This window comes from Sciurus carolinensis, chromosome 10, assembly GCF_902686445.1.
Source record: "Sciurus carolinensis chromosome 10, mSciCar1.2, whole genome shotgun sequence".
Classification (NCBI taxonomy): Eukaryota; Metazoa; Chordata; class Mammalia; order Rodentia; family Sciuridae; genus Sciurus; species Sciurus carolinensis.
The window spans coordinates 505594-520040 of record NC_062222.1 but is presented as its reverse complement, the minus strand read 5'-3'; the positions used below and the strand labels follow the sequence as shown (position 1 = coordinate 520040).

The window sequence follows — 14447 nt, the reverse complement described above, 5'->3', positions numbered from 1 at the left end:
TTGAAAAACGCACTCACTCAACGTTCAAATGCAGTTTACATGATTGACTAAAAGATATAAAAATTACTTGATGAAGAAAATCTGCATTTGATTATGATCAGAATCTGACATTAAATCTTTAGGTGCAACTTACAAGAAATAAGCTAAAGTTGGGTGCGTGTTGTGCACCTGTGATACCAGCTACTCATGAGGCTGAGGTGAGAGGATCACAAGTCTGAGGCCAGTCTTGGAAACTTACTGAGACCCTGCCACAAAATAAAAAATAAAGAGGGCTCGGGATGTAGCTCAGAGGTAAAGTGACCCTGTGCTCAGTCCCTACTACCACAAGAAAAGAAATAAGCTAAGAAGTTAGTAAGCCTGGTTGATTGGTTCATGATGTTTTCAAAATCCCTAACATCATTCTGCACCCAATAAACACAGACAACTATAATTTGTCAATACATGATAAAAATTTTTAAAACAAAGAAAATACTCATCCTTACCAATAATGCTTTACTCTTACAAGGTCACAATGCAGTGGGCAGCAGGATATGGCGGAGGCTTCAGAACAGGTGGGAAGCTCTGGCAGGCATGTGCCAAGTGCTTTGCCTTCAGAATTCCAGCAGCTTAAAATAGACACTTACTCTTCCCTGCTGCCACCAAGACACCCAGTGCCTGAGGGCTTCTGGTCCTGGGGCCTTGCAAGCCCAGCAGTCTGATTTTAACACTGGTCCAGCAGATTCTTCAGTGTCAAGGCAGGAGCGCTGACTAAGGCTCCTTGAAACTGCATTGAAAACCATTCTACAGCACAAGACTCAAGAAATCAAAATGCATGTTTATGTAAAAGGAAGAGTTCATAAGTCTAATGGACTCTGAGCAATGACACCCAACTTCAGTCTAGACGATGCAAAACTTGCTCCTGGATAGTGGTATTTCAGAATGTAGTGGCAATTATCACAGTTTTAATTTATATTGTTAAAAATCCTAAACATTCGAGAGCATTGTACTAATCACTAATCTAAATCACAAAACATATATTTTGAAAATATGATACTCAAAATAAAGGTCATGAAACTAACTGGCTAAAAATAGATATTCAAGCCAAATTTACCATATACCAAAAAGAGCAGAGAAATAATTTAATACATAATAATCTATACTATTGACAGCTAAATCAGGGAACATCGCAAAATAAATAAAAGGCAGGAGTCAATAACTTCTTTTATTGCTGTAATCACATGCACAGAAGAACACTGCTATTTACTATAAATCAGATTTCAATACTGCAGGTTTAAAAACTGCAGGCAACCATTTGGGGGTGCTGGGTCTTGGCAACAGCAAGGCAACCAGGCTGGTACACTGCCCTTCAGCCACTGTGGAACTCAGAGGGGAGCCAGCTCCACTGAGGAGGGGTCTTTCCCCAAGTCCACCTCCTAACACGCCCTGAACAACACACTGTAGTTTGCAAAAAACATTTTAGAGAGGATTTATCAAGCTAATGTGCATACAAACTGGTCACCAAAGTGTCTGTGTTGACCAGTTCTAGGATTTGTGGCATCTGGGGTATTATGTCCACTAAGAAAGGGGAGACTTCTTTAACAGAAGGAAATAAGAGAATCAACAGATTTTTTTTATCACTAATTAACTGCTTTCAGTGTCGTTTGTCCAAGATCAGCATTTGCGGGATGAACCAATCCTGACTCCCTGGGTCCAGGTGGCAACGAAGCCCCTGCTGCAGACTCTCCTGCCAACAGCCTACCCCGCCCTTCTCCCAGGAGGGAACCTCGGCTCTGCAATTGCCTGGGCGGGAGTCCGGCAGAGCCGCTGGGGCCTGCTGCACGCTGGGCAACTCCGCCCTCCAAGCTGCTCTGCTGTTCCTCATGCCTCCCCTCCTTCTCTCCATCTTTCCATCCTTCTCTTCTACGACCTAAGTGCCTGGCCTCTCCGTCTGAACCCAGCGTGGAGCCTTGACTGAGCATTGGGCTGCATTTCTTTCTAGGTACGGCCTCCTTGCAACTCACAGCGAAGGTTCTGACAAAATTCACTTCTTCCCCTATCTCCTCTTAATTCTACTGTCATCTTTTTTCCTTCAGCTTTTCGTATGAGAGTGGTTTTAAAGCTCCAGAAAAGTCTAAAGATGAAAACCAGCACGAATACCTGTCTTTTATCCAGAATCCGCCAACGGGAGCACTTCACCTTTCCCCTGAACCACATGCTGAAGCACAAACACCACGGCCTCGCGTCTACACGCGTCAGTTCTGCCTCGGTTGCGTCCACCTCTGATGTGCCACCACAGCTGCTCCTGCTGCCCCATGGTGACGTCCACCCCAAGACCATGTGGGACTGCACCCCTGCTCTCCGCAAGCCCCAGGCAGGACTCTCCGGTCTAATCCCCCTCCTGTGGGCTCCGAACCTTCCAGCCCCCTGCCATGGGCTCTGCAGCTGCACGCCTCTCCCTCAGCCATGCCCACCTTCCCTCGCTGTCTGCGTTGTGCCCCACAGTCGCCAGCTCTGCAGAGAGTGGCTTGGCACTCGACTCCCACAGAGGCTGGGGCGACGAAGCAGAACCTTCCCGACCTCCAGAGAAGGGTCCAAACTACCTCAGGGTGTCCGCCTACCCACCCTGGGCCCCCAAGCCTGCTCCTCCTCCAGAACCCCCATATGGCAGATGGACCCAGCTACATGAGGCCCTGCAAGGCCTGCTTCCCTCCTCTCCCTGTATGTCTGTCCCAAAAGCCAACCACACAAGGACTGGAAGCCTCCCAACTCACTGTTTTGGACACTGTTCTCGGCGGGGGTGTGACTGTGGTCCTGCCATTTCTACACTGAGCACAGTCTCTCTGGGATGTAGGTCAGAGCATGTCAGAGTCCTACGCTTGGGCCTGCCACCTGGTGCAGTGACCTGCTGTGTCTGCCCACTAGGTCTGGCCCACGGACCCTCTAGCTGTCTCCCAGGACTTCTGCAAGTGTGCGCTGCCTGGTGTGTGCCAAAACACCGCATTCCTTAAGCCACGAGGGCTCCCCGACGCCTGCGGCCACACATACTATCTCCTCGGTCACGTCAGTACTGCCTACTTGTGATTCAAGGCATTTGGAAATCCCTCCCTATACACTCAGCTTAAAAGACAGAATGAAACATTTCAACTGCACTGTGGCGAGGGCGGCACTGCTAAAATTCCAGGCAGGGTGAGAGTGTTCTGCAAAACCAAGACGGGCACAGCCTGAGGAGCTCACACGACAGTCACACGATGACCACTCATCTAGGGGAACACTGGACTTCAGTTCCCCACAGTCACACCAGGCCCTGAACACAGTCATCTAGGGGCAACATGGACTGCAGTTCCCCACAGTCACACCAGGCCCTGAACACAGTCATCTAGGGGCAACATGGACTTCAGTTCCCCACAGTCACGCCAGGTCTGAACACAGTCATCTAGGGGCAACATGGACTTCACTTCCCCACAGTCACACCAGGCCCTGAACACAGTCATCTAGGGGCAACATGGACTTCAGCTCCCCACAGTCACACCAGGCCCTGAACACAGTCATCTAGGGGCAACATGGACTTCAGTTCCCCACAGTCACACCAGGCCCTGAACACAGTCATCTAGGGGCAACATGGACTTCAGTTCCCCACAGTCACACCAGGCCCTGAACACAGTCATCTAGGGGCAACATGGACTGCAGTTCCCCACAGTCACACCAGGCCCTGAACACAGTCATCTAGGGGCAACACTGGACTTCAGATCCCCACAGTCACGCCAGGCCCTGAACACAGTCATCTAGGGGCAACACTGGACTTCAGTTCCAAACAGTCACACCAGGCCCTGAACACAGTCATCTGGGGCAACACAGGACTACAGTTCCCACAGTCACACCAGGACCTGAACACAGTCATCTAGGGGCAACACTGGACTTCAGTTCCCCACAGTCACACCAGGCCCTGAACACAGTCATCTGGGGCAACACAGGACTACAGTTCCCACAGTCACACCAGGCCCTGAACGCAGTCATCTAAGGGCAACACTGGACTTCAGTTCCCCACAGTCACACCAGGCCCTGAACACAGTCATCTGGGGCAACACAGGACTACAGTTCCCACAGTCACACCGGGCCCTGAATACAGTCATCTAAGGGCAACACTGGACTACAGTTCCAAACAGTCACACCAGGCCCTGAACACAGTCATCTGGGGCAACACAGGACTACAGTTCCCACAGTCACACCAGGACCTGAACACAGTCATCTAGGGGCAACACTGGACTTGAGATCCCCACAGTCAAACCAGGCCCTGAACAAAGTCATCTAGGGGCAACATGGACTGCAGTTCCCCACAGTCACACCAGGCCCTGAACGCAGTCATCTAGGGGCAACACTGGACTTCAGATCCCCACAGTCACACCAGGCCCTGAACACAGTCATCTAGGGGCAACATGGACTTCAGTTCCCCACAGTCACACCAGGCCCTGAACACAGTCATCTAGGTGCAACACTGGACTACAGTTCCCACAGTCACACCAGGCCCTGAATACAGTCATCTAGGGGCAACATGGACTGCAGTTTCCCACAGTCACACCAGGCCCTGAACGCAGTCATCTAGGTGCAACACTGGACTTCAGTTCACCACGGTCACACCAGGCCCTGAACACAGTCATCTAGGGGCAACATGGACTGCAGTTCCCCACGGTCACACCAGGCCCTGAACACAGTCATCTAGGGGCAACACTGGACTTCAGTTCCCCACAGTCACACCAGGCCCTGAACACAGTCATCTAGGGGCAACATGGACTTCAGTTCTCCACGGTCACACCAGGCCCTGAACACAGTCATCTAGGGGCAACATGGACTTCAGTTCCCCACGGTCACACCAGGCCCTGAACACAGTCATCTAGGGGCAACATGGACTGCAGTTCCCCACAGTCACACCAGGCCCTGAACACAGTCATCTAGGGGCAACATGGACTTCAGTTCCCCACAGTCACACCAGGCCCTGAACACAGTCATCTAGGGGCAACATGGACTTCAGTTCCCCACAGTCACGCCAGGTCTGAACACAGTCATCTAGGGGCAACATGGACTTCACTTCCCCACAGTCACACCAGGCCCTGAACACAGTCATCTAGGGGCAACATGGACTTCAGTTCCCCACAGTCACACCAGGCCCTGAACACAGTCATCTAGGGGCAACATGGACTACAGTTCCCCACAGTCACACCAGGCCCTGAACACAGTCATCTAGGGGCAACATGGACTTCAGTTCCCCACAGTCACACCAGGCCCTCAACACAGTCATCTAGGGGCAACATGGAATGCAGTTCCCCACAGTCACACCAGGCCCTGAACACAGTCATCTAGGGGCAACACTGGACTTCAGTTCACCACAGTCACGCCAGGCCTGAACACAGTCATCTAGGGGCAACATGGACTGCAGTTCCCCACAGTCACAGCACACCCTGAACATAGTCTTAGAGGCAACATGGACTTCAGTTCCCCACAGTCACACCAGGCCCTAAACACAGTCATCTAAGGGCAACATGGACTGCAGTTCCCCACAGTCACACCAGGCCCTAAACACAGTCATATCGGGGTAACAAGGACTTCAGTTCCCCACCGTCACACCAGGCCCTGAACACAGTCATCTAGGGGCAACACTGGACGTCAGTTCCCCACAGTCACACCAGGCCCTGAACACAGTCATGTAGGGGCAACACTGGACTTCAGTTCCCCAGTGTCAAAAACACCCTGAACCACCACAGTGACATGACACCATCACACAGACGTGCACTTTCCTCATGAAACACTCACATAGACCTTCCTCTGCCTCTTGGGAACTGGATGGTGGCATGACACACTCACCGAGAACTGCACCTGCCTCTTGTGAACTGGACGGTGTCGTGACACAGTTACACAGACCTGCACCTGCCTAATGGGGACTGGATGGTGACGTGACACACTCACACAGACCTGCACCTGCCTCATACGGACTGGATGGTGACATGACACACTCACACAGAACTGCACCTGCCTCATGGGGACTGGACGGTGACATGACACAGTCACACAGAACTGCACCTGCCTCATGGGGACTGGACGGTGACATGACACACTCACACAGAACTGCACCTGTCTCATGGGGACTGGACGGTGACATGACACACTCACACAGAACTGCACCTGCCTCATGGGGACTGGACGGTGACATGACACACTCACACAGAACTGCACCTGCCTCATGGGGACTGGACGGTGACGTGACACACTCACACAGAACTGCACCTGCCTCATGGCGACTGGACGGTGACGTGACACACTCACACAGAACTGCACCTGCCTCATGGCGACTGGACGGTGACGTGACACACACAGAACTGCACCTGCCTCATGGCGACTGGATGGTGAAGTGACACACTCACACAGAACTGCACCTGCCTCATGGCGACTGGACGGTGACGTGACACACTCACACAGAACTGCACCTGTCTCATGGGGACTGGACGGTGACGTGACACAGTCACACAGAACTGCACCTGCCTCATGGGGACTGGACGGTGACGTGACACAGTCACACAGAACTGCACCTGCCTCATGGGGACTGGACGGTGACGTGACATACTCACACAGAACTGCACCTGCCTCATGGGGACTGGACGGTGACGTGACACACTCACACAGAACTGCACCTGCCTCATGGCGACTGGACAGTGATGTGACACACTCACACAGAACTGCACCTGCCTCATGGGGTCTGGATGGTGACGTGACACACTCACACAGAACTGCACCTGCCTCATGGGGACTGAATGGTGACATGACACAGTCACACAGAATTGCACCTGCCTCATTGGGACTGGATGGTGGCCTGAGCAGTGTCCATTGAGGCCAGGAGCAGGCTCCTTGGCCAGCAGAGCAGCATTCCCACCTGGCAGGAGCTCCTGCAGCAAGGATTCTGTTTCACAGGAGACTGGGAGGCTGTGGCAGACCCAGCATGGCGCGGCCTTTCAGGCGGGGAGTTGCCTCCTTCACTCACCTTCCTGCTGATGGTATGCACTTGGTGAAAGCAAATCCATGGAGCAGTGCTCACACCCAAGCTGGGGAAGTCCTCCCAGAACCTCAGGAGCAGCCAGGCAGCAGGTGCCGCGGGTGCTGCTCAGGGCTGTTTACTGTGGAGCCACCTTCCCCAACTGCGCACCTCCACCACGGTCCCCAGGCAGATTGGCGGGCTGTCCCCCATCCCTAGGGCATCTCCCCAGGCAAGCCCATGGCTACCGGCTTTCCAGGACCCCCACGAGGACCCCACTGCATCCCTGCTTCCACACGGAGCTCTTCCCACACCGCCGCCCTGCTCCCGGGTTCCCACTGCCTCACCGGAGCTGCTGCTGCACAGGGTGGCTGTGGAACTGCACTGTCCACCCTCCCGCTCCCTCTAAGACTTGGCCAGTGGGGCGTGAGCAGGAGAGCATCCCTCCTGGACGAAGCTGGCCCCCGCCTGGCGTGCACCGTGAGCCTAGGACTGCCAAGACCCGACCTCTGCAGCCCCGTCATGTGCCCAGACCCAGCTGCTGGCCCCCATCCCCGTCCTCTGCCGGCAGCGACTGCTGGAGCTCTGAGAGCCCCGTCCTCCTGCCCTCCCTCCCCTGTCCTCCGTCTGCTGCTCCTGCATCCTTGTTCTCGTTTCAGGAAACCTGGACACGCTCTCTGCCTGCCCCGCAGGCCTGCTAGTTTGAAAGTGGGGTGGTGAGTGAGAAAGACCATGGTCCTTGGGCCAGTCGTTAAGGAGGGAGCAGGAGCCTTCCCTCGGCAGACGCAGACGCGAGCCTCTTAGGAAGGTCACCCGTGCTCCGGCCTCTGCCAGTCCAGCCTGCAGACGGGGTCAGGCCCCTCACGAGGAGCCCAGGGCAGCTGCCCCTGTGCAGGGCAGAGTCGAGCCCTCCACGCCCGAGCCAGGCTGCTGACAAGGCAGGCAGAGATGCGTACCCGCACAGCCAGAGGGCACCAGTGGAGGACGCTGGGTCACGGACTGCAGGACACCGAGCGCAGGAGCCACCCGCTCAGCCAGAGGGCACCAGCGGAGGCCAGAGGGCACCAGCACAGCCAGAGGGCACCAGCGGAGGGCGCTGGGTAACGGACCGCAGGACACCGAGCACAGGAGCCAGGCTGTGCTGCGGATGTGAGCAGCGCAGCGTGGACGAGGTGCCTGCAGGAAGGCGCACCCCTTTGCTCCTCACCAGCGTGGCTCGCGGCCTTGGCCAAAAGGCATCGCTGACAGCTCGTTCACTTTAGAATGACTGTTACGACCAAACAGAACGTCCGCTTGGGCTCACAGATCGAAGGGCGCTCACCTCCTGCATGGTGTCCACTCTGGAGGGAGGCACAGTCTGCACCCTCTGGGTTTGGGCTACTCATCTTGCTCTGGTCACTAGAAAAAAAAAAGTGTGGAACACAGGGGTCACTCTGGACCCCAGCTGATCTCAGAAGGAAGGAGGGAGCAAGAGAAGTCCACGCCCCGGGTTGCACCAGGGCCAGGTGCCCCATCAACCCACACCTCGGCTCGTGCCAAGGCCGGGCAACCTCGCCTCCGCAGGAGACAGGCTGCAAGGCAGACTCACAAGCCCCAGGCCCCAGGGGCGTCTGCGCACCCTCTTCTCCCACTGCCCTGGCCACCTCTGAGCGTCCAGTGAAATCACTCCCCACATGGTTTCCTTAACTCTCTACAGGAACTATTATTTTAATAAAACACGAGCTGCTGGATTTTACAAATGTGCCATTGTGACAGCGAGCCCAAAGCTGGGCGCAGTGGCACACGCCTGTAATCCCAGTGGCTCAGCACCAGGCGGATCCTGAGTTCAAAGCCAGCCTCGGCAGCTCAGCAGCTAAGCAGCTCAGCGAGACCCCGTCTCTAAGTAAAACACAAAATGGGGCTGGGCTGGGGCTCAGTCGTCAAGTGTCCCCGAGTTCAATCCCTGAAACCAAAAAAAAAAAAAAAAGGGGGAGCATGGTCAAACCACAGCTCAGACTAAGACGTTTCAGGACCAAAAGCAGAAAGTGAGATTTGACCTGAGAACCCAGTCGGCAAGCTGAGCACCCAGCTGAGCACAGAGCCAGGCACAGGGACCGTGGCTGAGTTGAGTCTTCTCACACTGGGGAGGGGAGAACCGACCCCAGGCTGGCTGTGGAGCAGCACGCGGCCCGGCTCTGAGCCTGGTGTCAAAGATGAGGTAACAGGGCTGGCAGAACAGGGCCCGCAGGTAAACCTTCACAGGGCAGGGATGGAAGCGCAGATACACTTCCGTACTTCCCAGATTTCCTAAGAGAAAACAGCTCTTATTTCTGGAGTGATAACTAACCACTGAAGCCCGAGGCCTTTCCTTCCAGGTGCAAGGAAGAGCGGAGTCCGTTTCCGCAGGCTGTGACACTTAACAGACCCCAAACTCTGACCCGGGCTTCGCCTCGTGGGCAGGAGGGTGGAGGCCCCTCTGGGTCTGTTACCTGCAGGGCCCTGCTTCCGCAACAGCACCGCTGGCTTCCACGGGGCCATCTCCATCGGCAGCCGCCGCGTCCAGGCTGGCAGAGCCGCTGCTGACGTGGTCGCTGCTCTCGTACCCGGACTCAGTCCTCTGCATCTGCCAGCCGTCCCCGGGTGTGCCGCGCTCTGCGGGGCCTCTCCTCCTCCCTGCGCCCTTCCCGCTGGAGTCCAGGGAGCTCCTGCTTCCCGTCTCTGGCTTGCCTTCGTCCTCGTAGATGGTCACCAGCCCCTCTGGCTTCCCGCTCCCTCTGGACCAGCTGTCGCAGGCCTGCTCCTGGCCATCCTGGGGCCTGTCCCTGCAGCTGGACGGGTGCCGTGGGCTGTGCGGTCTCCTCCCACTCTCCCTGAACACACTGTCCACGTTCAAGGCCTCCCTCAGGGGCCTCCAGCCGCGGCCCCGGCTGCGGCCACGTGCTCTGTCCCGGGAGCCCCGGCTGCTGTCCGAGCCACGTCCGGCGCTGCCGCTGACCTTGCCGGCTGTTCTCTCTCCTGCAGCAGGTGCCTGGGACTGGCTGGGACTGGCCGTGTGCCCAGCAGCTCGACCCCGACAGGCCACTCGCTCCTGTCGACAGGGCTCCTTCCCTGGACTGTGGCACAGCTGCACACTGCACTGTCTCCCAAAGCCACTGGGGGCAGACGGTGACCCCAGCTTGAGATGTGAGGGCTCCTCGTCAGACACACCTTAAAAAGGGACCACAATCAAAAACAAGAACAGACCCCGCAAAGCAACACCACTGCTGCAAGTAAGGACCACGCAGAAGAAATGCTGGGTGGTCAGGGACAGAAGTCCATCACACTGCTCTGAAAATGGAAAGCACTTCATCAGTGCCCATTTATGCTAATTAGAGGCAATTATAAAAGAAATGGACTTCAGAAATGGCCCGCAAGGCGGATCACAGATAGTCTTTTAAAGAAATACCTCACCATCAACAGAAGTCAAGACTACATTTCCGTCTCTATACATTCACCCAGCCGGCTGCTGCTGCAAGGGGGCAGCAGAGAGCAGACTGGGCCATGCCCAGGCCAGGAGGATCCAGGGCACAGTGCAGCTGCGGCCCCCCGCTAGGCCGGGCAGACCTGCCACACGACTCTCCAGACGCTATGTCCAGTGAGGCCAGAGCCTCAGCCTGGAGGGATTAGGACCCGGGACCCGTGAACACAGGCAGGCCAGAGCCCTCCCTGGTGACCCCCTGCACCTCTGGTGCCAGGTCAGGGATTCACTAGGAAAGGCTAAGACATGGAAACTGAACACTATGTCCTCCTTGGACTTCCCTGAGGGCCAGGAGAACTGCCTCTCAGGTTTGCATGGTGCACTGAAGAAAGCACGCTGAGCAACAGCTCCCGTAAAACATGCACGTGCTCAGATAGGTTAAGCCACTTCAAAGCTATGAGATTCCATTTCAGAAGGAGATTTCTAGCAGTGTCTTAAAGTGAATGCTGCACACTGCACTCACCTCTGGGTCTGGCTGTGTCCTTCCTCTGCCCCTTTTCTAAATCTTTCCTCTGTGCAGAGAGCAAGTTTCTCTGTTGGATGGCCTTCAGAGCACATTCTCTGGAGATGTCTTTTATCTTTTCCCTCTGATCACTGTGGCTCAACTTAACTGCAAAAGAAACCATTCCTACAATGACACAGATCATTTTCAGACCTTTCAGCACCACCCTGAGCACCCACAGCTCAGAGCCCCTGGACCACCCTGAGCGCCCATAGTTCAGAGCCCCTGGACCACCCTGAGCGCCCACAGCTCAGAGCCCCTGGACCACCCTGAGCACCCACATCTCATCCCCTGAACCACCCTGAGCACCCACATCTCATCCCCTGGACCACCCTAAGCACCCACAGCTTAGGTCCTGGACCACCCGGAGCACCCACAGTTCAGAGCCCCTGGACCACCCTGAGCACCCACTGCTCAGGTCCTGGACCACCTGGAGCATCCACATCTCAGCCCCTGAACCACCCTGACGCCCACATCTCAGCCCCTGAACCACCCTGACACCCACATCTCATCCAATGAACCACCCTGAGCACCCACATCTCATCCCCTGAACCACCCTGAGCACCCACATCTCAGCCCCTGAACCACCTGGAGCACTCACATCTCAGCCCCTGAACCCCCGAGTACCCTCAGTTCGGTGCTCCTGCTTCTACACCCTAGTTACACAGGGTACTGCAAGCTCTTAAATCAGTCTCAAGTCACAGGATGAGGCTTTCAGGAGAAGTCATGGAGGAGAAGAGGGAGTGAGTAGGAGGCGCAGAAGCAGCCCCGGGAGGAGTGCTGCGCTGAGCCCCTCACCCACTTGGGCCTAGGCGGGGCCTTCTCACAGATCCCTTAGCAACTCGTCAAGTCTCCTCTGGCGCTGCCCTGAGTCCACCTGCTACTCTCTCCCAGGACAGGGGGTCAGCTGAGCACCATGTGTGTGTCTTAGGCACTGGGTGACCAGGACAGGAGAAAGTGGGGGCAGAAGGGTCACCGTGCACATACCTGCTCCTCTCCCTCCGCTTGCCTGAACAGGGCTCCGGTTAAATGAGGAAACCTCACTCTGAAGGTTCTGACCTTCTCTCGGTTTTCTGTGATCGCTACACTCATTTTCTCTGCAATTATCCGACTTATAAACTGTAGACCTCTCACGTTCTTGAAAAGAGAAACAAAAAAAATGTATCATTTCCTTCTATCACATTAGGAGAAAAGATGTGTGCATAATTTTTTTGGTACTGTGGACTGAACTCAGGGGCACTGGACCACTGAGCCACATCCCCACCCTATTTTGTATTTATACAGACAGGGTCTCACTGAGCTGCTTAGTCCTCACTTTTGCTGAGGCTGGCTTTGAAGTCATGATCCTCCAGCCTCAGCCTCCTGGGCGCTGGGATTCCAGGCCTCACCACGGTGCCTGGCTGCTGCACCACTTCTGCAGACATGTTCACCTGTGGGCAGACTGCTGAGCACTTCTCACCTCCACACTCTGTAAGGCCCTGGGCCTGGCTCCAGTCCACCACACACTGGACAGCTCAACACTTACCACCTGGAGGAGACACGAGCCAGGCACCACAGAGGGTGACCCTACAGGTGGTCAGGGCCACTGATAGATGGTGGGTGACCCTACAGGTGCCCCAGGGTCACTAACAGGGGATGGTGGGTGACCCTAAAGGTGCCCTGGGGCCACTGATGGGGGATGGTGGGTGACCCTACAGGCCCCCTGGGGCCACTGACAGGGGAGGGAGGGTGACCCTACAGGCACCCCAGGGTCAGTGACGGGATGGTGGGTGACCCTACAGTGCCCTGGGGCCACTGACGCTGGATGGTGGGTGACCCTACAGGCACCCTGGGGCCACTGACAGGGGATGGTGGGTGACCCTACAGGCCCCCTGAGGCAACTGACAGGGGATGGTGGGTGACCCTACAGGCACCCCGGGGTCAATGACGGTATGGTGGGTGACCCTACAGGCCCCCTGGGGCCACTGACGCTGGATGGTGGGTGACCCTACAGGCACCCTGGGGCCACTGACGGGGGATGGTGGTGACCCTACAGGCACCCTGGGGCCACTGACAGGGGATGGTGGTGACCCTACAGGCACCCTGGGGCCATTGACAGGAGATGGTGGTGACCCTACAGGCACCCTGGGGTCACTGACAGGGGATGGTGGTGAACCTACAGGTGCCCTGGGGTCACTGACAGGGGATGGTGGTGAACCTACAGGCGCCCTGGGGTCACTGACAGGGGATGGTGGTAACCCTACAGGCTTCCTGGGGTCACTGACAGGGGATGGTGGTGACCCTACAGGAGCCCCGGGGTCACTGACAGGGGATGGTGGTGACCCTACAGGAGCCCCGGGGTCACTGACAGGGGATGGTGGTGAACCTACAGGCACCCTGGGGTCACTGACAGGGGATGGTGGGTGACCCTACAGGCACTCCAGAGCCACCACAGGTTAGTGACCCCTAAGTGTGCTCGGGGACCAATGTCGGGGAAGGCTCCTAAAGGTAACAAAGGGCTGGGTGTGGCAGCGGCAGAGCCCTTGCCTGGCACGTGGGAGGCCCTGGGTTCCATCCCAGCACTTGTTATATAAGAATAGTAAAGATGAACAGAAACATTAGAAGGTTCCTGAACCCCTGTACTGAAACTCAATTTCAAGTTATTCTCAACATATATATACACATCTACATACATATATATATATATATATTTTGGCATTAGGGACTGAACCCAGGGGTGCTCTACCTGAGCCTTGTCCCCGTCCCCTCTCCCCCATTTTTAATTTCATACTGAGACAGAGCCTCACTAAGTTGCTGAGGCTGGCTTTGAACCTACAATCCTCCTGCCTCAGCCTCCTGAGTAGCTGGAGTCCCAAGCGTGGTCACCACACCTGGCCTCAACATCCGCTTATATTCAGTGTAAGTATTTCTAGTTGATTCTCATCATAGAAAAAAAGTTTGTTAAGAGAATTACCCATATTTTCTGCAACAGATTTGTAATGTGACCAGGTGACCACCTGCCTGAGTGCATCCTCAGTGGAGACCGCCGTGCCGTCTGGGTTGGCATAAAACAAGAGCAGTGGCTGGAAGTGACCCCGGGTGCACTTGGAGACCACGTCTTTCCAGCGAGCTCCAACCTGGGCGGGGCCGCAAGGGGGGAGAGCAAAGGAGAGCTGTGGTCAGCACGTGCGTGGAGCACTGTGTCCCCAGCACTTGGAGCCAGCAGTCGCTCAGCACACCACCAGCCTCCTCTGAGGACGACAGGAGACCCTCCACACCTGCTCCTCTGGATCTGACAGGACGGGATGGATGGGCTTCTGTCTGGAGAACTGTTGCAGAGTTTGGACCACCTGTGTGTCTGGCTGACGGTTTTAATCACTGCTGTATCTCTTTTATTTCCTGGATGAGAAATACTACGCACTGAAATATGTGGAATAAGTGACCTTTCCAGGTGCACTGACACCGGTGTACTT

At 55.7% G+C, this 14447-nt stretch overlaps 1 protein-coding gene across 3 annotated transcripts in view; it reads right to left on the bottom strand.

The window, feature by feature from the left end:
• Positions 1-14447, bottom strand: part of Usp53 (ubiquitin specific peptidase 53) — a 71048-nt gene that overhangs the window by 8225 nt on the left and 48376 nt on the right. For all 3 annotated transcript variants that reach the window (XM_047566910.1, XM_047566911.1, XM_047566912.1), the window contains 5 exons: positions 13949-14111; positions 11983-12132; positions 10957-11103; positions 9466-10183; positions 8319-8395 (listed from right to left, as the gene is read on the bottom strand). In XM_047566910.1, coding sequence (XP_047422866.1) covers positions 8319-8395; positions 9466-10183; positions 10957-11103; positions 11983-12132; positions 13949-14111 — 1255 coding nt within the window. The remainder of the gene's footprint in view (positions 1-8318; positions 8396-9465; positions 10184-10956; positions 11104-11982; positions 12133-13948; positions 14112-14447) is intronic.